The sequence below is a fragment of the Cibotium barometz genome, chromosome 3 (assembly GCF_041138505.1).
Source record: "Cibotium barometz isolate CiBa-2024 chromosome 3, ASM4113850v1, whole genome shotgun sequence".
Taxonomy (NCBI): Eukaryota; Viridiplantae; Streptophyta; class Polypodiopsida; order Cyatheales; family Cibotiaceae; genus Cibotium; species Cibotium barometz.
The window spans coordinates 38,929,897-38,954,465 of NC_141048.1; the positions used below are offsets into that span (position 1 = coordinate 38,929,897).

Sequence of the window (24,569 nt, forward strand, 5' to 3'; positions counted from 1 at the left end):
GACTTCAACACATTGTCCAGAGTGAGGTGGAGGTATGACAAGCTGGTCCATCCTGTGGAATGGCAGGACATTAAAATGAGAGACATATTATTAATTCCACCTACAAGGAAATTGAAGGCAGACAAGGTCAAGGTTGTTGAAGTGACCCACTCAATGAGCACCAGAGGGAAAGCTGCTTATGAGGAGTCACTGAAGCAGCAAATAGAGGAATCCAAATTTGCTATAAATGTGGAGACTGTACAGATGGAGCTACAGATACAGAGAAGGTTGCAGGAGCTGGGCCCTAACATAGCTGTCCATATTGCAGATGATTTTTCAGAGAATAATTTTGACTTGACAAGAGCATGCTTGGTAGCATTGGCTCATAAGAATGAGTATTGCTCAGATACTATCATTCTTGCAATGCTCTAGTAAGTGTCTTTTATTTTACATTTGTTTGAAAAACAATCCTTATTGTACCTCCTCCCTTACACCTTACCTTAATTATTGTTTTGTCCAATGTAGCATGATGAGAAGCTGGCTGAACCATGCTGTACAGCATACAGTTTATATTATTGATCCTGCAATTTCCTTCAAGTTAAGAGATCCAAAGGAAACTCCCATGGATATTTCCAATTGGTTCAGACACTGTGATTTTGATCATGTTGATATTTTGCTACTTCCATACCATAACAAGTATGTGTGTGGCTGCTTCTTTTGGGATTTTCCTTCAAGATTGAGTACTCTTGTAGCCTTTGATTTCTTAATGCTTTTTTTCTTATGCAGTGACCACTGGAGCTTTGCTTCTATTGACATCCAACAGAAGCAATGCTTTTTATTCAACTCTCTTAGAAACACACACAGAGAGGTTAAATTGTAAGTGGTTTGTGTGCTATTTTTAACTTTAAACTTCATTATTTGGATTTAATGCACACTAACTGAATTATATGTATTGCAGTTGTATTAGAAGACTTCTAGATGCATTGGATCAATGTCCTCCTAATGTCAATCTTTTGGATTCAATAGAGCCAATAGATTTAGAGGTAGAAAGTTGCTCCCTCTACTGATGTCTATTTCATGCTATGCCTTTGAACTTATTGAATAATTTTATTTTGTTCAGACATTAACAGTTTCTAACATATCTTTCCAACTATCCAGACACCACAACAAGATGATTCAAGTAGCTGTGGGCTGGAGAGTGCTGATTAGTGCCAAATATATACTTTCAAGCTATTTTGAGATAGGACAGCCAGAGCTTGTAAGAAAAAATAATTTTCATTTAGCTTCAAAAAATTTAATATTGGTACAAAGTGTTCTAAATCATCATATCTCATTGCAGATGAGAGAAGATAGCTTCAACTCGAGCTATGTGTATAGTTTCAGAGCTGATATAATTTGGAAGTTTTTGAAGTATGCCTTCCCCAAACCTATTGTACCAGCTACTGTCGAGTTAGGTGAGAGCTCTAAAGTCCGAGAAGGTGTCATACACCTTGATGACACAGATGATGCAGATGTGGTGCCACAAGAACAAGGACCTAGTGCTGATGAGGAGAAGCCACAAGAACAAGGACCTAGTGCTGATGAGGAGAAGCCACAAGAACAAGGACCTGTTGCTGCTAATGTTATTGAGGAAATGATGGAGCAACAGCAAACAAATGCTCCAGGGGTAGTAGAGGAGACAATGGAGCAGCACCAAGAGACTGTACACGACAAGATGGAGCAATAGAAAGTAGATTCTCCAAATAAAGATGATACGGTGAGCTTGGACCATGTAGAGCAGCCTCTAGATCAGCCTGTAGATAAATAGAAAATTGTTGTCAAGAATATGTTCTACATATGTAATTAAACACTTCTGTACAGAATTTTACATTTCTGAATATAATACCTTTGTTTATGGAGTCTGTGTTATCTCAATTTTAAAATTTTCAATGTCTTTGCATTTTATTGATCTCTCTCTTCTTTTGAGTACCTGCAAAAAAGCAATATGAAACAATAGGGTAAAGTAAACTAATAGCAGTGCTTAATGAGACTAGGATAAGTCACATGGTATACCTTCTTATTGTTGTAGATAAATAAAAAGTCCTTTGAAATAGAACCTTCTGTCTCAAATAGAATGTCATTGCGCAATTGAGCTAGGGAGCAACATTGTCTTAATGTGATATTGACTAGCACATCACCATTCTCAACAACATCAATATCAAGAAGTTTATTTTCTGCACCAAAAGAATCTTCATCTTGATCCATAGGGACTAGTTTTGTACCTAGCATTCGACTGCGCTTATAATAAAAAGAAAAAATGAAATTTTGTGATGCAACCATGTACTTCAGTTGCATAGAAGGTTGGACAACCTCACAAAACACTGAACTACATGTCTTCTTATCCCAACCTTTATCCAAAAATTGTGGCATGCATGCCAGACTTGTTGCTTTAACTGTGAACATTGTTTTTGAAACCTTCACTGGAAAGGTATTAAACAAGTCTACAAAAACTGTGAGAGGCATGCACAAAGAAATTTTTATTATCCTTGTGGCAATATTGGGCCTCAGAGCTTTCTGTACTTCTCTGAAAAGCTTGGCTCTATATGCCTCTGTAACACTAAAATGTGGGAGAGGCCAATCCACTGAATTCCATGCTGGAAGGTCTTGTTTTCTTAACACACCATGTGTGTTTGCATTGTCCAGCAACTGATAAAAATGATCAGTAAAAAATATACCGGATTGAGCTAGCTCTGTTGCACATCGACCTTCGTATTGTTGTTCTCCTATCGATCCATGCAAAACATCTATAAATCCCAGAATACAATCGATGTTTTGCCATGTCTCATACAATGAAGGGTATAAATCTGAAATAAAACAACACAAGAATATCAGTAAGCAAAGAAAGAAAGCTTTGTCTTAAAAATCCATGCACCTCATAAAGAACAAAACCACAATAGAAAAATATACAATTAGGCCTGTGTTGCGGAAGATCGACATTTGGATAGTCTCGCAAGACAAGTTCTTTATGCATGTACACATGCTGAATCAAAACTTCTTTCACCGATATCTTTCCTCTGGTGATTTTAAAATCTCGTACTCTTCCCTTCCATGATGCCAAGAAAATATTTTTTGTCTGGGGTCTCTTTCTTTTACTAGGTTGCATGAGCACCCATGCTCCTTTCGAAACAATAAACCTTTCCCAAGTTCCTTCCGTTTTGACTGTACTTGAATTCTCTACCGAAGAAATAGAAGAAGCAGGTCGACGGGGTAAGGATGTGTGGTATAATTCTGCCTTCATAGCATTATCATCCACAGAGCGTCTTCCACAAGAACGACCATAGTTTTTATTCACCGTGGATACCTTGTGAATCTGTAACCACAGCAAAGTAATGTAAACAAGATAACAAAGTGAAGTTTCAAGAAAGAGAAAGTAGGCAGACAGATAGTTGACAAGAAACATCTTACTCTAAGCCAAAGTGGATCAAGGGAGCAGTTTTGGAAAAGAAGAGGTTGCTGCACAATGAGGTAGTGGTGTAGAATGGTAGACCTTTCGAAGGAAAGGCAGCACAACAATTCAAAGTTCAAAGGGAGGTGGAAGCGGGAAGGCCCTTGTCAGAGAAAATGTCAGACTAGATTCTATCTTCATGTCCAAAGATCTTGCGAGAATAAAAAACCAATCTCCACATTAATGTAGCACGCTTGTACCTACATAAAATATTGTTTCTTTTATCTATTTTCTTTTATTTTTGTGAATTTCCAACGTTACGTTGGCCCTCTGTTCATTGGTTGAGAGCTTATTTTTCCAAACCGTAAAAGGCCCCAAAATGAGCTCCCTTTTTCCCTAATGCCAGTGCGATGTTGTTTGTATTATTGATAAATAATTACATGATTGATGTGTGTATGTCAATGTAGTGTTCGAGAGTTGTTAACAACAACAGTGTGTGAGATGAAAGAGAAAGATGAAATGAGACAAATTCTAAGCTGAAGATGATCGAAGGGTAGTTACAGTAGTCTACAATGGAGACCCTAAGAAGATCATGGAAAATAGAGAAAGATTATGTTTTTTGCATTTGGAAACAAAGCCTCTACCAACACACCAGGATCTATAGTAGGAGCATAACAATTTGTGTGAAATATGGACGTGCAAGTCTGGAGAAGATGCTCTCTCTTGTAGTAATAACATTTGTACATGGTGGGCAGTAGGAGCACACTCTGACAAGAAATGTATTGCAAACTTGGACCCCTGGCGTAGCTCGAGGGAGGTATGAATAGCACACTGGGGCAATCAAATGACTTTGGTATGTTGCAATGGAAAACCGTGTCCACTGTTAACCATACTTGAAAAAACTACTTTATGGGTAATTCAAGTGATGTATTATTGTAGGTTAAGATGAGTTTTCTGGAATAGGTGAATACCTTGAGAACAAACCTTGCAAAAAACATGCATGGGAGTTGGATGGCGGCTAAATGCACCAATGTAAAGATTTTTGTATATGGTGCTTGTGTGTCTGATATAGCCAATGCTTTACTACAAAGTGCAAAGCAACAAGATTACATGAGTGGAAGTCATGTTGGTGAAGGTCTAAGTTTGGAAGTACTAATAAACATGGCAAATGCACACAACACTCCAACACCTCCTCAAGTTAGCCGTGTCATTTAGAATGCTTCTAGTGGGATACACATGTTTCAAGCCAACCCAATATTACATGGGGATAGGGAGATAATACAAAGGAAGAGAAGACCATCAGACCCAACTCAAGTGAATGAATCTTACCAACTTGGCTATGTAATGGAGACCAGAGAACACCAACAAAAGGGTCGCCCACCATGGAAGCTCAGCTGTGGCTCGATACCTCACACTCAGAATGTTGGAGTATGCATAGTGGAACAACCAATACACAAGGCTTGTTGGGCTATACATAGAACACCTGTCAACTCCCTTGGAATGATTGATAAAAAAACAAAGCGTGGTTGTCATATACAAGGTTGCCTATATAGGAGTGGTTGCCCGTTCCGTCTTCTCAGAAAGGAGACATACAGGACAAGGAGAGCTAAAGGCTCAAATGATGTGGTTTTGTAATGATGATTGGACACACACATGGCATCCAGACCGCAATATTGCTCCTATCCAACCAGTGCCAAGTACTTGGCCTATAGCATAAGGCACCAATATCACTTCAAATGAGATAGGAACGTTGGAATGGAGGGTCCATCTAGTCAACCAATCCAACATGTGAGTGTAGATGAAGATACTCCAACATTGTTGAAAGAACCAAGTTGTCCTCCCCCCAGGGGGCATAGGACTAGATGGAGATCCACAATTTCACAAGATGCACAAAAGAGAATTAAGAAGGCAAGGTCTGAGATGATGATGTTGAAGAGTGAAACAGTTCTACAACCTCGTAGAAAGAGTATCTTCCATGTATTGTCTTTTACCTTCGGGGGACTGAAAGTGTTATGAACCAACCAACATGCTCATGTCCTGATTTTCAATGAAGGCAATCTGGAAATAAGTCTTAACTTTCCTACAAGCACTTGTATTTTGTTTTCCTTGTTGTTCTCGGGCTCGATGGGAGTGAGCACATGTTTGTACACCAAACCAATATATCTAGAAGGGATCTTACAAGGACCTTGGGTGCAAAAAGGAAACATTGACTCCATTTGTGAAACCTACACCCACCCACTCCACATTTTGTTCCGTAATGAAATTCCCCCACATATGTATATGTATGGACACTTTCATAGAGTGAAGGTTTTTTGTATGTACCTCACCTACATAATGTACCTAAAAAATGTACTTTCGACTACACAACCACCCAAAAAGAATATCTTCCATGTATTGCATTTTTCCTTTGGTGCTAAAAGAGTTTAGTATAACGTACATGTCGTGGACCAACTAGCAAGCTCATGACCTGATTTTCAACAACCTACCTTACATAGAAGCACTTGTTATTTTTTTCTATGTTGTTCGCGGACTTGATGAAAATGGTCACATATTTGTGCACCATGTGCCTTTACTACACCACCAATACACACACAAGAAGAAAAAAAAAGGGATAAAAACTCGGTAGGCTAAAAGATCCCTACTCCAAGGGCACCTATCAAACCTACTGCTGTCCTTAGCCCTCCAGCTAACTCAATCAAACACCTCAACACACTTCAAACCTTCCAATTTAATCCAACGGATTCCTTTAGCTATCCTCTTAGGTCACCACTAACCTCCAACACCTCTAATCTTTGACCTATATAGCTCAGCTGACCTCCTCTGACTCCCAACTAACCACAACATCTCCCACCTGACACTCGCTTGATTGTAAACTCATTTGGAAGTCTTATGCTGACCCTAGGCCAAAAAGATTCCTCCAGGCTTCTCTATTGTCCTCCAGCATCAACTACACTCAATCCACAACTCCAAGACCTTTCTGAACACTATAATGACCCTCAGCTAACACACTCCCCTAAGTCTCAGCTGACTTTCAGAGGTCAGCACAACTACCAAGAAGGTTTCTGTGTCAGCTGAGAGTGAGTTGTTGTCAGCCAAGTGGTTATAAGGGGTCCTGATTTAGTTTGAGTGTGCAGAGCATCTAGAAGTGTTAGCTGACGTAGAGGAGAGAAAATCTGTATCAGTTGTGTCAATTTAGTTGGTTGGTCAGGGACAATCAATTTTGAGGCAATTGTGTGTCGGCATCTGAAGTCAGCAGCAGCAGGGAGCCTATAATGTGATATCCCTTCAAGTTAAGAGCTTCCTCAGGGCCTGTGCATCACAGGGACACTTGAGGAAGGTTTCTATTTCAGTAGAGGGCTCTGAGTTATCCGGTTGTGTTAGAATTCTAAGGCAAATTTCTGTAAGTGAAGGTCAAAGAAGGGTCAAATGAGGGTCAGGAAAGGCTCCATGAGGGTCCTCGGGTTATGGATGCAAGATTAGCTGACTTTGGGGAGGCATCAGAGAATCCTAGAGGACAAGTTTCGATCTCAAGACTAGTGGAGAATTTCAAAGGCAGAATCAGACAGGTCTCTGTCATGCTGAGTGATTTTGGTCAACTTAATGTGAGCTGTGATTAGGAGAGGTTTATAGGTGGATGATCAAAGGAACTAGAGGTCTATACTAAACTAAGAGGACAGCTTGAGGAGGCAGTTAGATCTTCAAGGGAGGTTGGGAGGAGAAACTTATAGGCGGATGGTCAAAGGTGATAATGGAGGTGGATGCTAACTTGAGAGGACAGCTTGAGGAGGCAGTTAGATCTTCAAGGGAGGTTGGGAGGGTGGTGAGATGTCCCATTGAGTCAGCTGGTGATCAGTGGTGGTCAACTGGGTGTACTGGTGATCAGTGGTGGTGGTCAGATGGGTCTGTGTCAAAATTTTGAGGAAAAATTCAGCCGAGTGAACATCAGAGAAGGGTCAAAGGAGGTTCATCAAAGGATCCAAGAGGGTCCTGGGGTTGTAGATGTGGTTAGCTTACTTTGGAGGACATTAGAGGATCGTGGAGGCTAAAGGATTTGATAGGGAGGTGGGAGGGTGGTGAGATGTCACTTTGAGTCAATTGGTGAGTGATCAGTGGTGTTATAGAGGCACGTTCTCCCAGACACATCAACGTGGGAACACGCATATCAAAAGAAAACATAACAAATCTCAAGGAGACCCCAGGTAAACTTCGATGTCAACATTGTCTTCTCTTTTGCAAACTTGAAAATATCAGCAGGAGCTCTAACCTACAAACTTCATCGTAGGAAACAAAGATGTCCTCCTGCAGGAGGAGACACACTCGAGATTTCCCTCACAACGTCAGAGGGAAGAGAGAGAGAGAGAGAGAGAGAGAGAGAGAGAGCTTCTATGGGAAGATATGAATATTTCTCCACAATGCCAAAGTGAGAAAGAACACTCCAAGACAGAAAACGCTCACATTTTTCCAAGAAACATTGCATGCCAAAGCTCACAAAAAAAACTTCTTCCCCAAAATCCACCTTGAGTTAGATTCCTTCGGAGTTCCTTTTTGGTAATGACGAGTGGATCCAACCATAAGAATGCGGTGAGCACAGCTCTCTCTCATGTTGAACACCCCCACACTACCTCTGTCCCAACCTCCTTTTAAGAGCGCTTCTCACTCAATCTCCTTGAGTGGAATATTTCTTTTTCTATTTACATCTTTGTTAAAATCCTAAGATCTCTCTAGATAATTGTTATGCATAAACATGCATAAATCGGGCATAAACTCATCCACCCGACCACCCCCCTGAGCCAAGGGATGCACACATGAATTATAATGAAGTACATCATACCTTTACCTTGATGTCCCATACCATCAAGAGGTATGACTCCAATCTAGTAGCATGTAGCTATAGTGTGAAATGGTAGGTGAGTAGTTACAATCCTCTACACAAGAGAACATAACATAACCTAGCCCAGCCCCTCAAGATAACATCAAGATAACCTCCCTTGAGTGTGCCCCATGCCCCTATTATATAGGAGGGCTCTCAAGTGACTCTTGACTCTTGACTCTTCATTTCCCATGTGTGACCCTTGGATGTCTGACCCTAACCTCAACCCTTAAGGTTAGTCCTAACCTATGCTCCACTAAAGCTTATTCCCATGCTCCCATGCTCACAAGCCTAATGTGGGTTTGCCTCCTAGTATATGCACATATAATGTGCATATAACATACTTCCCCTCTCTCAAAACATTGCACTCTTGCAATGAAAAGAATGAAATCTGCGCTGAACATTCTCAACCAACTCCCAAGTCGCATCCTCTATTTCCCTATCTTTCCACCTAATTTTAACCTCAAGGATTAGTCAACTACAAAGTTTCCTTTCCCTGAATTCAAGTACCTTTTCAGGTTCATGTGGAACATAGGATAAATCCTTGACTTCAACAAGTTCTTGAGGAGTAAATGTGTTATCCTTACCTCCGAGTTTCTCTTTCAATCTACCGACATGAAAGACTAGATGAACTCTAACATGTGGAGGCAGTTTTAGTTCATATGCAACCGTGCTAATCCAATGTATGACTCAAAATGGACAAAAATATCTAGGAGATAAATTCGAGAACTTTCCTATTGAAAAAGCCTGAGAGTCTTTAGAAACTTTCAAATAAGCCAACTCTCCTAGCTCAAAAGACCAAGGTGAGCATCCCCTGTCAGCATAAAATCGTGCTCTATCCTGAGCACTCCTGATAGAATCCTAATCTTTGGTCAGCATTTCCTGCATATATCACTTAAGAAATCCCTCGATGCATCAAGCTCAATGTCCTTAAGACTGACATCAATAGGTGCCCTAGGTTGATACCCATACATAAGTATGAATGGACTAAAACCAGTAGCCGTATGTTTAGAACTTTTATAGGCAAATTCCATCATAGAAAGATACTCTTCCCAATTTGATGATTTTCCAAAGACATGCACGAAGCGTATGCTCTACAATTGGATTCACACGCTCTGTTTGCCCATCAAACTACGGATGATCAGAGGAATTCATACTCAAAGTAGTTTCCTCGTTGTAAACCATTCAGAATAAAATAGGAAAACATGGCATTATAATGGGGCAGGAACCAGGTATCCATTGGCGACACGATGTACCCACATCTACACATGGTATTATCGGCGTCCCGAGTAACCCATATCAACATAAAGAGTCATCAACGTCTCGATGAGTCACATATGTACATCTGTAAACCATCAGGTGGATTGTATAAATCACCTAAAGTATGGAACTAGAGAAAGAAATGCCAACAAAGGAAGAATCCTAATTTTCTTAATCTGAACACAACAAGACTATAGATAAAAAAAGTTTATCTAAAGAATGCTACACTACAACTTCAAGTGAATTCAGAAAATGAGATTGTCTTTGAATGGTGAGGTCAACATGCCAATTGATGTAAGCAAAGCAACAATCCTGAGCCTAAATTATCCCATAAGATAATATATGTGAGGAATCGCTAGTGTCCCATACCACCATGATACTGTGACACAAAGTTGGGGTTTGGACTTCGGTCACTTCTCAGAATCAAAACACACTTGTATGAAACCTCACAGCCTCCTCACCTCCCTTTCTCTCCCTAGATTAAGATAAAGATATACACATCAAAGGTGAGATCATAATTCATGGAAGGAAAGATGAAAGGCTCCGGAGAAGCAAGAATTTCTGCCAGTCTTGCAGCTCCAAACAAGAGGGCGATTCTTTGTTGGAAGAAAATCTTCCGACTCAAGATTATGTGAACGGAAACATACGGGGAATATTGGTAAGGTTCATCCGTTCGAATTGGGCGATTTGGACGGAACATATTAAAGAAAATGAATATGGCAATCACTTACAAGAGGATAAGACACATGGGGTTTGCCTTTTGATAAGGGATTAGGAGGAATTAATCATGATTAAGAAGAAAGAATGGCCATAAAGCTATAAAAACAGAGATACACAGAGAATTACAGTTTTAAATCCATAAAGGCTGTGCAAGAGAGGATTATATAGATGCGTAGAGCTTGAAGAGAGCTTCGCGCCTATATAAAAACTTTCAAAAACGGGCAACCGAGCGAAAAGTTATGAGCATTTTACTGCAAGACTATAAAACTGCCAAAATTCTATAAAAACAGAGATACACAGAGAATTGCAGTTTTAAATCCATATAGGCTGTGCAAGAGATGATTAGATAGATGCGTAGAGCTTGAAGAGAGCTTCGCGCCCATATAAAAACTTTCAAAAACGGACAACCGAGCGAAAAGTTATGAGCATTTTACTACGAGACTATAAAACTGCCAAAATTCGCCTAAAAATTAGCAACTTTGGGAGAAATTCTAATCATCAATGAAGTAAGGGATTAAGAAATTAGTTACATGAGTGGAAAGAGCATAGAAAGAGCTTCCTAGCCATATGATCAATTTTAGAAAACAATACCCGAGTGATGAGTAATTATCGGTTGAAATTTTGGTATTGGACCACAAAAAACTGCACTTCTCTCTCTTTGCATGAAACCTCAATTTTCACATAGCCTCTTGCCTCTCATCTCCTTCATGATTCAAGCTAGAGGGTAAGGTTTAACATTGCTCAGCGGACAATCGTGAAGATTTACCTATGGTCCCCAAAGTCTTTCCACATGCTCATTACCGCTAAAACCATTGGTACCTCCAAAGGAGGGCGGCAATAAGGCAAGGGCTACCTTGAGAAGTCACAGGCCCGCCAAGATAATAACTCCTTATCCCCCTTATCATGAATCATCAAAGAGGTCCAAAATTGGGTTAAGCATGAGGAGCTAATGCTAAATGAGATATTCACATGTAAAGAGAGTGTTTGAATAAGGGGTTGAAAGATAAGAGAATGGCAATGACACAAAATGCTCAATTGAGGAGGCTCATTCCTTGATTTGAAAGGGAGAGGAGGGCTCCTTTTATAGGTGGAGAATCACCCTCTCTTCCATTGTTACAAATTACAACATAAAAAACTTCAACCCTTCAGTGACATAAGGGTAGATGTCACCATCAATTGTCCTCTTAGGCTAAGTCTTCTATTGATTATTAAATTGAAGACTTTTTGACTTTGAGAGTGTGATGAGATAATAGCCAAGCCTAAGTGGCATGTAGGTGGAGATCCCACTTACACATGGCGGAATTCTCCTCTTCCATGTAGGCATTCTAGAAGAATCTTTCCCAATTATGCACCTACACACACTCCTCCACATGCCTTCCACACTCCCCAACTTGTTGCCTTATGGTGAATACCATATTAATAATACAATTAAAATCCATGTGAGCATAAAGGCCCACTTTTATTTTCCACATCACTAGCCTATCTACCATACCAAAGTATTTATCAAGCATACTTGTGGCATTTACAATGTGTGCACCCTAAATCAAGTAAAACCATTATATTTGAAGATAGAATGTTGTTATCGGGGTAGCCGCCAAGCCGCCGCATCACCACGCCGTTATTCCATTGTGGGCGCCGCAATCTTCTTGGACAAGCTTCCACCTTATTACCATTGTGAAACCATCAAAATATGCACAAAATTGACAATGAAAGATATCAATTTTTCACGTCACATCTTTCCCCCCCCAGCAGATCCTCCATGCTTGTATGGGGGGTCTGCTGGCCATGGTGCTCGAGGGTAGAATATCTTTAGCCGGTACTCATTGGCACGACCGGGAACCTCCTGGCCACTTGCATCCTCTAGAAGATAGGTGTTATTTTTGAACTTTTGCTTTATCCTGAAGGGGCCTTCCCAGCGTCGAAGAAGCTTCTTATCTAGTCGTTTCTCCACACGGCCATCATACCTCATGACTAAGCTTCCTTGCTTGAGTTCTGGCTTCTTCTTCTTCCTCATGAGAGTGTCATGCCTTGCCTTGCGCCGTTGTTGTGCAGCCTCCAAATTTTGAAGTGCCTGAAGTCGCCTCTCATCCAAGATCTCCAGTTGTGCTAGGCGTTGGGCATGTGTTTCTTCTTCATTATTCAAGCGTGCAAAAGATGTGCGAAGGCTTGTGATTTCCAATTCTATTGGCAAAATAGCCTCCACTCCATAAACTAACTGAAAAGGTGTGAAACCAAGAGAGAGTTTGTGAGTTGTTCTATAGGCCCATAGGACCTCTGGCAAATGCACATCCCACTTTCTCTTCATAGTATCCACTAGCTTAGACAAAGATCCACAAAGCAGTCCATTAGTTTTTTCTACTAAACCATTACATTGGGGATAATAGGGAGTTGACATAGCATGCTTTATCTTTAATTTCTGCACCAAAGCTTCAATCAAGTCATTCCTGAAAGACCTCCCCCCATCCGTAAGGATTTCTAATGGACACCCAAATCGGGCACATATGTATTCCCTGAGAAAGGATGCCACAGCCACTGGTTTATTATTGACCATTGCCTTTGCTTCTGCCCACCTTGTTGCATAATCTGTGGCCACCAATATGTAATACTTCCCATGTGAGGAACGAGGAAGTGGGCCTACAAAATCTAATCCCCACCTTTCAAATGGACCATATGCTGGGATAGGGTTTAAGGGTCCGGGAATCAATTGCTTATGCCCATATGCCTGGCATACTTCACAGCTTCTGCACCACTCATAGACATCTTTACTGAGTCGAGGCCAATAATACCTTGTGTTAAGGATCCTCCGAGTTGTGCTGGCTGAGGCAAAGTGACCTGAACATTCATGACATAATTCCATAATCCTTTTAGATTCTTCCAGGCTCACTACCCTCCTAAGGATCTTATCCTTACCTTGCTTGTAAAGAACATCCCCTAGAACTGTGTAAGGATGAGCTTTCCTGGTAAGCCTTTGCTTCTGTTGAGGATTCAATCCAGGAGGGAAGTATCCTGTATCTAAATAGTGTTCAACATCTTGGAGCTCAGGCCAACCTGTATCCATTAATGCAAGAGTAGCTATTTTGAAAGAAGCCAAGGTTTTAGTAGCCAATTCATCAGCCTTTTGATTATCCTTCCTATTAACATGCACAAATTTACAAAACTCAAAAGCTTCTTTCAACTCCATTGCCCTTTTATACAATTCTTGGAGATTAGGACTCCTTGCCTTATACTCTCCTTTCATTTGTCGGATGACCAATTGTGAATCCCCTTTAATCTCTACCTCTTCAATTCCATCTTTTATGCAATCTTCTAATCCCCAAATTAATGCATTATACTCAGCCACATTTTTTGATATAGCCTTTGGAAATTCCCTACCCTTGGCCCATACCTCTTTTCCTTCTGGATTGAATAAAACTATCCCCCCAGCCCCACATTGCCTGGAAGGGCTAAAGGCTCCATCAAAATGCATAGTGAAAGCAGTTGGTGGCGTTTCCAAATCTTCATATACCTCTTCCTTTGCTCCTGTTTCTTCTTCCTCTTCCTTCCTGGTAAGCAAATCTGCAAGAGAGGCCCTAGTGGTGTTTTCTGTAATAAAAGTGAAAGAGAATTCTTGAAGCTCACAAATCCACTTTGCAAACTTCCCTCCTGCAGGATTGGGTTTGCGGACCAAGAATTGTAAAGAAGGTTGAGATGTGAGGAAGAAAAAAGGGCGAGGTAACAAGTATGACCGGAACTTCTTTACTGCAAAAACAAGAGACAAACCACCTTTCTCCATTTCACCATACCTCTCCTCGGCATCAGTGAGTTGTCGGCTTGCATAATACACTGGTTGCATACGCCCTTGCTCTCCCTTTTGCAAGAGTATAGCACCCACTGAATGTGATGAGACACTTGGGTTCACATAAAAGTCCTCCCCCCACCTAGGAGGCTGCACAATTGGACTTTGACTCATGCATTCCTTGAGCAAACAAAAAGATTGAATTTGATCGGGCCCCCATTGGAAAGAAACATTCTTCTTTGTTAACAGATTTATAGGATACATCTTTTCAGAGAACATGTCAACAAAGCGTTGGTAATACTTTGTTTTACCCAAAATCCTCCTTACCTCCCTTACATTGGTAGGTGGTGGGAGGGCCACAATTGCCTGCACCTTCTCAGGATCCATCTCTATGCCTTCTTCTGAGATAACATGTCCCAAGAGAACCACCTTCCTTCGTGCCAAGCGGCATTTTCCAGGATTAAGACACCCTTTTGCATCATCAATACTTTGCAAGGCCAACCTCAACTTTTCCAAGTGATCCATGCGGCTTGAGTAAATGCAAAAATCATCCAGAAAGACCCTTATAAACTTCCCCAAGTAAGGTGCAAATACCTGACTCATGAAGCGTTGAAAAGTTGCTGGTGCATTGGTCAAGCCAAATGGCATCACCCTATAGGCATACACTCCCCAAGGGGTGATAAATGAGGTTTTCCTTTGATCTTCTTCACAAATCCGGATTTGGAAGTATCCAGAGTATCCATCACACACTGAATACAACTCATGACCTGCAACTTGATCCAAAATCTCATCCTGAAAGGGTAGAGGATAATAATCCCTCTTTGTGCATGCATTCAAAGGGCGAAAATCCACACACACACGCCATTTTCCACCCTTTTTGGGAGTGACTACCACTGGGGAAATCCACTCTGAATTCTCTACTGGAAAAATAAATCCAGCTTCCAGCAAATTAGTTACCTCCTTTTTAAGGACCTCTGCTTGCACTACTCCCAAACGCCTTAGCCGCTGCACCACTGGCTTACTTTGGGGCTTGAGATCAATCTTGTGCTCTACTAGGGTAACTTGGCGTACTTGTGAGTAGCTGTTTGCAAAAAGGTTAGGAAATCCATCCAACATTTTTAAGTAATCCTCCCTTTCAGTACCTGCTATGGACTCGTCAAGAAGAAGTTCATTTTGTTGGTGAAGACTAGTGAGGTCCACATCTCCTTTCTTGCACATGGTTGAAGAAGCTTCCCCTTCCAAGGCTCCATTGTCTTCAGCATCCCCTCGATCCCTTCCCAGGGAAAGACCAAATGCAACTCCCTCCACCTCTCCTTCTGAGATGGAATCCTCGGAGCTACCACTTGTCTCTTCTTCATCGGATGACTCTGACTCTGAACTTTCGGAAGTTGAAGGTTCACCTCTTACCACTTTCTTGCGACGACTCTTGATGTTGTAGTGGACCTTCTTATTCTCACCTTGTAGAATAAGATCACCTGTCTCCCACTTCTGAATCGCCTTCACTTGGCGAAGCCATGGCCTACCCAATATCAATGGGTAAGCCCTAGCATCAGGCTTTGTAGGAATGACCTGAAAAGTTGTAGGCACAGAAATACCACATACATCCACTCCCAAATTCCTGACAATTCCTAAGGTTTTCACCCTAGTATTATCAGCAAGTTTGATGCGATAGGGAGAGTTGGTAGAAGACAACTTTAAATCAGCATCTTTCATTGTTTTTTCACTCATGACATTGATTGATGCACCTCCATCAATGTATGCATTAGAAATTGTCTGCCCCTCAATGATGACATCAATCACAGGCACATCATCTCCTACATCAATATCCACCTTCTGAACCATAGGAGTCCCATTATCCCTCTTCTTCTTTTTCTTAGATTCCCTTGTGCTAGCCAGCTTACCCCATTCCTTTCTGAGCTTAGGAGAGAGTGCCAAAAGCTGCCCAAATGTGATTTGTGCCGTTTTCTCCCTAAGATCTGTCAAGAGGTCATAACTAAGAGATCCTTGTCCAAGAGGAAAATCAGATTGTCCAATTTTTCTCCTAGATGACTTCTTCTTCTTCTTATTTTTCTCCTCTTCTTCAGATTTATCTTCTTGTTCTTCTTCTTCCTGGCTTCTAGTTTTACGACCCCTTTTTGCCATTAATGGCATCAATGTTTCCTCTTCTTCTTCTGAGCATGTTTCCTCTAAAAGTGCTAAACTTTTATCCTCACTTTTCCTCAACTTTGGACACTCTGTACGATAGTGCCCCTTCTCTTGACATTCATAGCATGTGACACTACTTCTATCCCTAGGTTTATCCTCAGCTCGTGGAACCCTAGGTGGCCTTGCATTGACTAAGTGTAACTTCAAATCAGCAAATTCTGCCATAAGTTGTGCAATGTTATGATCCAAGGATGGAGCTTGTACCTGAGATGTTGAGGCTATCTCTACTCGTGGTGGGGTTGGCACACTTGGAGAAGATTGGAATGTGGACTCAATATGAAGAGTGGCCTCCTTCTTCAAAGCAATACGAAGGGCCTCTTTAAAACTAGTGGGATCTTTGCTAAGAACTTTTCCATGCAAGCGGGGATCCAAAGCCCTGATAAACTTGCTCATCTTAAGGTGCTCCATTGCTAAAGAACTCTTTGAATCTTCCATAGAAGGTGAAGAAGAAGAAGCAACAACATGTAAAGCAGCTTGTTGATATTTGATGAATAAGGCTTCATACCTCACTGAAAAGGCAGAAACTGACTCTCCATCCTTTTGGAAAATTTGATCCAATTGCAATAGTAAAGCATTTGGCGACTCCACTGTCCCAAATCTCTCCTTCATTGCTTTGGTCAACCTTTCCCAATCATTCTTGGACTCCTCTGGCAAAGCCTCATGCCAAGTTAAGGCCATACCCTCCAAGAAATCTGGAAGTATTTCTGCCCTCTCTTTCATAGACCAACCCGTCAAGCGGCATGCTCGGTTAAAATCTCGGAGATAACTCCCCGGGTCTTCTCCTTCCGATCCACGAAACACCGGAATGTTGAACATCTTGCACCAAAAGATGAGTAGTGACAAGGGAAATTTACTTGTTTCAAAACCACTTTCCTTTAATCATGCGGGACCTTGAGGTTAAAATAGAATAATTCTAAGTAAAACCTGCCCGCCGTCTCCACCAAAAGATGTGACACAAAGTTGGGGTTTGGACTTCGGTCACTTCTCAGAATCAAAACACACTTGTATGAAACCTCACAGCCTCCTCACCTCCCTTTCTCTCCCTAGATTAAGATAAAGATATACACATCAAAGGTGAGATCATAATTCATGGAAGGAAAGATGAAAGGCTCCGGAGAAGCAAGAATTTCTGCCAGTCTTGCAGCTCCAAACAAGAGGGCGATTCTTTGTTAGAAGAAAATCTTCCGACTCAAGATTATGTGAACGGAAACATACGGGGAATATTGGTAAGGTTCATCCGTTCGAATTGGGCGATTTGGACAGAACATATTAAAGAAAATGAATATGGCAATCACTTACAAGAGGATAAGACACATGGGGTTTGCCTTTTGATAAGGGATTAGGAGGAATTAATCATGATTAAGAAGAAAGAATGGCCATAAAGCTATAAAAACAGAGATACACAGAGAATTACAGTTTTAAATCCATAAAGGCTGTGCAAGAGAGGATTATATAGATGCGTAGAGCTTGAAGAGAGCTTCGCGCCTATATAAAAACTTTCAAAAACGGGCAACCGAGCGAAAAGTTATGAGCATTTTACTGCAAGACTATAAAACTGCCAAAATTCTATAAAAACAGAGATACACAGAGAATTGCAGTTTTAAATCCATATAGGCTGTGCAAGAGATGATTAGATAGATGCGTAGAGCTTGAAGAGAGCTTCGCGCCCATATAAAAACTTTCAAAAACGGACAACCGAGCGAAAAGTTATGAGCATTTTACTACGAGACTATAAAACTGCCAAAATTCGCCTAAAAATTAGCAACTTTGGGAGAAATTCTAATCATCAATGAAGTAAGGGATTAAGAAATTAGTTACATGAGTGGAAAGAGCATAGAAAGAGCTTCCTAGCCATATGATCAATTTTAGAAAACAATACCCGAGTGATGAGTAATTACCGGTTGAAATTTGGATATTGGACCACAAAAAACTGCACTTCTCTCTCTTTGCATGAAACCTCAATTTTCACATAGCCTCTTGCCTCTCATCTCCTTCATGATTCAAGCTAGAGGGTAAGGGTTAACATTGCTCAGCGGACAATCGTGAAGATTTACCTATGGTCCCCAAAGTCTTTCCACATGCTCATTACCGCTAAAACCATTGGTACCTCCAAAGGAGGGCGGCAATAAGGCAAGGGCTACCTTGAGAAGTCACAGGCCCGCCAAGATAATAACTCCTTATCCCCCTTATCATGAATCATCAAAGAGGTCCAAAATTGGGTTAAGCATGAGGAGCTAATGCCAAATGAGATATTCACATGTAAAGAGAGTGTTTGAATAAGGGGTTGAAAGATAAGAGAATGGCAATGACACAAAATGCTCAATTGAGGAGGCTCATTCCTTGATTTGAAAGGGAGAGGAGGGCTCCTTTTATAGGTGGAGAATCACCCTCTCTTCCATTGTTACAAATTACAACATAAAAAACTTCAACCCTTTAGTGACATAAGGGTAGATGTCACCATCAATTGTCCTCTTAGGCTAAGTCTTCTATTGATTATTAAATTGAAGACTTTTTGACTTTGAGAGTGTGATGAGATAATAGCCAAGCCTAAGTGGCATGTAGGTGGAGATCCCACTTACACATGGCGGAATTCTCCTCTTCCATGTAGGCATTCTAGAAGAATCTTTCCCAATTATGCACCTACACACACTCCTCCACATGCCTTCCACACTCCCCAACTTGTTGCCTTATGGTGAATACCATATTAATAATACAATTAAAATCCATGTGAGCATGAAGGCCCACTTTTATTTTCCACATCACTAGCCTATCTACCATACCAAAGTATTTATCAAGCATACTTGTGGCATTTACAATGTGTGCACCCTAAATCAAGTAAAACCATTATATTTGAAGATAGAATGTTGTTATCGGGGTAGCCGCCAAGCCGCCGCATCACCACGCCGTTATTCCATTGTGGGCGCCGCAATCTTCTTGGACAAGCTTCCACCTTATTACCATTGTGAAACCATCAAAATATGCACAAAATTGACAATGAAAGATATCAATTTTTCACGTCACAATACCACCCATACATACCATACCAATTTGAAACTCCCTAGTATGCCGTCTAAAAAATATGAATAAAATCCTATATAAAAGGAATAAGATGTTCTTATCCCAGACTTTCACATGCTAAAACCTGTCTCTATATTCCCAAGACTACATCAAGGAATAACTCTTTCCGAGTACATCATTAGAAAAGAATTTTAATTATTGACACCTTTCTAATGATAACTACAATAAAGCTAGGGTAAAAAAATAACTCACCTAGATACATAAGCAACTAGGTATCGAGATTGGAATATGCACAAGAGTACAAGGAATATAATCCAAAATTACGTGCAAAAACGAAGGCAAATGCTATCTTCAAAGCATGTGATATTATCCAAAATATCCTTATAAAACAATGGATAAAAGCATAGAAGCTCCTTGAATCCATGAAAACCATAGTTGATCATAAAAATCAATGCATGCCATGTAACGGTCATTAATCATACCAAAAGAAGCATTAAAATTGGTGGTGGCCAACTCATCAACCCTAGAGAATATGAACGTGGTATCGTTCAAGAAAAACTCCGAAGTAAGAAAGTGAAACACGTGTGTAGCACTCATTAAAAACCCCTAGACACAAGTGATCTAGGCAGAACCTGATGACTCCATATAAAACTTGGAAAACATTCAATAAAATCCACAAAACAAACAGATCAACTAACCCATGATAGAATTTATCTTAAGCTTGAGAAATTAAGCATAGACCACACTTAAACAAGTACAAAATAAATTATCATGGACGAGTGTCAAAGGCGAGACACACTTTGAACGCAGATTCTAGCCATCATTGAAGAAATTAAGGAACACGTCCAAAAAGAATGGCTAAACAATGGCAAAACTTTATGATAACATCATTTAGAATTAATCTAGACATAAATAACTACTGATACAAGATATAATCGTATTAATAATATGCAAATAACCCGCATCTATCTAATGTCAGCACAAGAAAACGTACTTCAACATTAAATAATCCTTGAAAATATTAAATTCTTGAGAAAAAGAATTATCATGATTTTTTCCTAATTTTTCCTAATTTTATAAGATCTCAAAATACGATAATTTTCAATTCCACCAAACTTATCTTATGGCATTCCAAACTTATATTTTTTCAAAAAAAATTTAGCAATTAGATTTGCCAAAATACCATTGATATTTTAAAAAATACCAATTTCTAGGATTTCTAAAATTAATTTCTAGAAAATTTTCAATTTTTCTTGAGAATCCCATCATTCACGAAATTTCCAATTATGGTGGACAATTCTCAAATCCAATGAAAATTTATAATTTTAATGGATTTTCTAATTTTCTAGGTCAAAATATATATTTTTAAAGGAATTTGAATGGCCACGGGCACCCAAATGGACACACCAAATGCCAATCACCAACCCCACATTTTCTAGAAATTTAAAATAACCTTTGTCTAATTTTTCACTAATTTTCAAGAATTTTTTAAAATTTTTAATTTACCCGAACGCATTAGAATATGAACAGTCAAAAATTTTCGGAATCCTAATGGTTTTTCCAGAATACAAAAAGCCAACAGTTTCAGGAAAATGAAAAGAGGAAAAAAAATAGAATGTGAAAGGTCAAAAGTTTCCGGAATCCAAAAGGTCAAAAGATTTCTCGGAATTTGGAAAAAGGTCAATTTAACTTTCTGGAATCCAAAGGTCAAAAGATTTCTCAGAATTCCGAAAGCCAAAAGGTTTCCTGCCGAAAATGCAGAAAGCCATATTGACAATCCACATGATAATCATTAAAAAAAAATCAACAAAATAATATTTTTATTTAAAAAATATTAAAATTTACTTTAAAAAATACTAAAAATTTGAAATAAGAAAGAAACATAAACAATTAACTAGAGACTGCTCTTATACCACTGTTAAAACCCTAAGATCTCTCTAGATAATTGTTATGCATAAACATGCATAAATCATGCATAAACTCATCCATCCAACCACCCCCAAGCCCAAGGGATGCACACATGAATTATAATGAAGTATATCATACCTTTACCTTGATGTCCCATACCATCAAGAGGTATGACTCCAATCCAGCAGCATGTAGCTATAGTGTGAAATGGTAGGTGAGTAGTTACAATCCTCTACACAAGAGAACATAACATAACCTAGCCCAACCCCTCAAGATAACATCAAGATAACCTCCCTTGAGTGAGCCCCATGCCCCTCAAGATAACATCAAGATAACCTCCCTTGAGTGAGCCCCATGTCCCTATTATATAGGAGGGCCCTCAAGTGACTCTTGACTCTTCATTTCCCATGTGTGACCCTTGGATGCCTGACCCTAACCTCAACCCTTAAGGTTAGTCCTAATCCATGCCCCTATTATATAGGAGGGCCCTCAAGTGACTCTTGACTCTTCATTTCCCATGTGTGACCCTTGGATGCCTGACCCTAACCTCAACCCTTAAGGTTAGTCCTAATCCATGCTCCACTAGAGCTCGTTCTTCCCATGCTCCCATCCTCACAATCTTAATAGGGGTTAGCCTCCTAGTATATGCACATATAATGTGCATATAACAATCTTGAGCTTTAATGTTAAAGAGCTTGAGGATATGATCTCCCGCTAGTGGAATACACAGAGATAGAGCCAGAGGAGACTGCTCCAAACCCTACCGTTTAAGGCTAGAGAGAGCTCTTTCATGTCGCTTTTGTAAGCATCCAACCTCATGGAATACCAAGTTGTGACCCACCACTAGCTTCTGTGAGTACCTCCTCATGCAGGATGTGTTGGAGCTCTTGGAGTTGAGGGAGGAGGAACTCTACAATATGATTATGTGAGATGCCAATGGTCAATTCTTCGACTTTTATCTCCAAGAATCTCTACCACATATCGATGAGGTTGGGAAATATAATGAAAGCAATGTAGATAACATCTCTACTATCATTGCCATCCAAAAGAAGATTAAGGATGTCGCTCCTCAATATGAAATTTCTAATGAAAGAGTTGGAGTTCCTGTAGGAGGAACTCTTCAAACCTTATCCACACCATGCCACACCTATGGTTGAGTTGGATAATGGCAAACCCATTCCAGGACGAGACCTAGAGTTACCCTTGTAAGAAGCTCGACGACAAAGTAGGTAAGGTATTGCCTTTTTACCAAATGCTCCCGAAATTTGATGTGTGGGGCTTCCAAGGCACATAGGGGACCTACATGTGATGGCATGCCAATTTGGGACTTGTAAGGTATCAGTCTGAAGGCTTGCATGAGAAATCCTGGTTCTATAAGAAATAGTCTTTCTCATGCAAGCCTTTCGATGCCTTACACATACTCGCGTGAGAAAGCCTAGTTCTATAAGAACCACGCTTTCTCATGCAATCCTTTGAACTAATGCCTTATAGGCCCCAAATGGGCATGCCATCACATGCAGGGCCCCTACATGCCTTGGAGGCCCCACACATCAAATTCGGTTCCATTTTAGAAAAAATATTTTCTCTCTCCTATGCATTGCATGTTCAATGTTGACATCAGATCTTATTGTTGAGAGCAGGAAATTGTGTATCTTGATGAGTTTACATTGAGGCAGAGTAGAAGATCTAGGGGGCAAGGAAGGCTTCATGATTTTGCGCTAAAGGAGTACATTGGCAAACTTGCCAATGATGTGATATTATTCCTTAAGATTTTCTCTCCAGGGTATGTAGAGAATTTATAGAACTTAAAGAACTTACAAAGGGTGCTTCATTCAAACTTTTTTCGACTAGTTCAAGATTGGAAAAAGTTGTTCTCTTTCGACACTCAAGTTGCTTTATTTGTTCTTGACTCAAATGTGGGTCCCCTTGCATTCTGTGATGGCCCGTGGCATCGTTATGGGGGTAAAGGATCCCACCATCATGAGGGCAAAGATGAAAGGGTTTCATGTTCTGATTCCAGTGCCATCAAGGCAGCTTCATAGTCTAGAGACCCCAGTAGTAAGAAGCCTAGGATATATCCTTAATGACTATGTAACTTTTTATGCTATGAATGGAAATTTGGGTTGTGGATTTTTTGTTTTAACACGTGTCTTGAAATGTATTCTATTAGTCGACTCAAAAAATTTGATTCAAATTAAACACATAACTCAAATAAAAATTATAGCAATTCAAAGATGCAAATAAATCAGCAAATTATATAAACGCAAATTAAATGTGACTAATTTGCAACATAAGAGCAAAACGTTTGTATATTTATCAAGATATACACTAAGGTTTACATAGCTTTTGAGAATTACATTTATGCAAGATATATAAAAATGTAACTAAAGATCGTGGCCTAGAGGATCTCTCTAGCATCGCACTTGTCACACTAATGTCATGTCCTTTTTAGTAATAGTGACCCTCTTTGCATGCACGACTACGAGATGGTGTCACCAACATTGTCCACTAGGTATGCCTTTGTAGCCTCTTGGAGTGCCTCCATGGCACTAGAGCTATCCACCGTGAAGGTAGTTGGCTTGTTTTGCTATGTGAGGATGTTGTTATGGACTTGAGGATCTACAAGCTCACTTGTAGAAGCTCCAATCCTCCAATCTCCACCTCATCATCGCGGAGTTGCTCACACCACGATGCAAGGAAAAAGGCAACCATCCTATCACTCTCGGACACCTTAGCATAGAAGAGACACATGCACTAGAGTACACTCTCTCTCTCTCTCTCATAGAAGAGGCACATGCACTAGAGTACACTCTCTCTCTCTCTCTCTCTCTCACATGCATTAGATTGCACTCTCTCTCTTTCTCTCTCTCTCATATACAAGAAAAGACAAGAGCTCTCATACACAAAGACAAGACAAGAGCTCTCATAGCATACGAAGGGGGATTGTGTTTTTCCATTATGATAAATTGCCTTGTATACAACTAGCCCTTATTCAAACTTGAGTGCCCAAAACTTACTAACTAAAGCCTTGGATGGCCAATATCTCATAATGCACAACCTTTATAGTACCGTTACATAACACTTATTAATGTCCTCAATGGGAGGAGCAGCTTTGTTAATCCAAAATGGGATTATCATCCTCAGAACCTCTTACCTAGGTCGAAAGACATGGTCGCCAAACTCATGTCTATAGAAGTTATGGTGTGACTGAAGCTTTTGAGGGTTCTTTTAAATGCTGAGTGGGAAGTCCAGAACCTGATGTCTATCATATCTTTGAATGCTACATGTATGTATCCTAGTAGACACCTGAGGTGATGATAGTAGAGCATCATCCCTCATTCCTTTGGGCCTCTCTTCATGTTGAAACATAAGTGTTCTACATCATGCCTATCATATCTTTCTTTTGGCTG

At 40.2% G+C, this 24,569-nt stretch overlaps 1 protein-coding gene across 1 annotated transcript; it reads left to right on the forward strand.

Annotated features, from left to right (window-relative positions):
* Positions 1-556: 556 nt before the first annotated feature.
* Positions 557-1,532, forward strand: LOC147640042 (uncharacterized). Its single transcript, XM_086822895.1, has 5 exons — positions 557-675; positions 766-855; positions 938-1,022; positions 1,138-1,237; positions 1,319-1,532. The coding sequence occupies exons 1-4, from the start codon at positions 602-604 to the stop codon at positions 1,186-1,188; spliced, it is 300 nt and encodes a 99-aa protein (XP_086679021.1). The 5' UTR covers positions 557-601; the 3' UTR covers positions 1,189-1,237; positions 1,319-1,532.
* Positions 1,533-24,569: the final 23,037 nt, after the last annotated feature.

Excerpts from the sequence above, each read along its gene's own strand:
- LOC147640042 (XM_086822895.1), top strand. The coding sequence starts at position 602 with ATGGATATTTCCAATTGGTTCAGACACTGTGATTTTGATCATGTTGAT. Across the intron at positions 676-765 it reads CTACTTCCATACCATAACAA|TGACCACTGGAGCTTTGCTT; the intron begins GTATGTGTGTGG and ends TTTCTTATGCAG. Across the intron at positions 1,023-1,137 it reads TAGAGCCAATAGATTTAGAG|ACACCACAACAAGATGATTC; the intron begins GTAGAAAGTTGC and ends CCAACTATCCAG.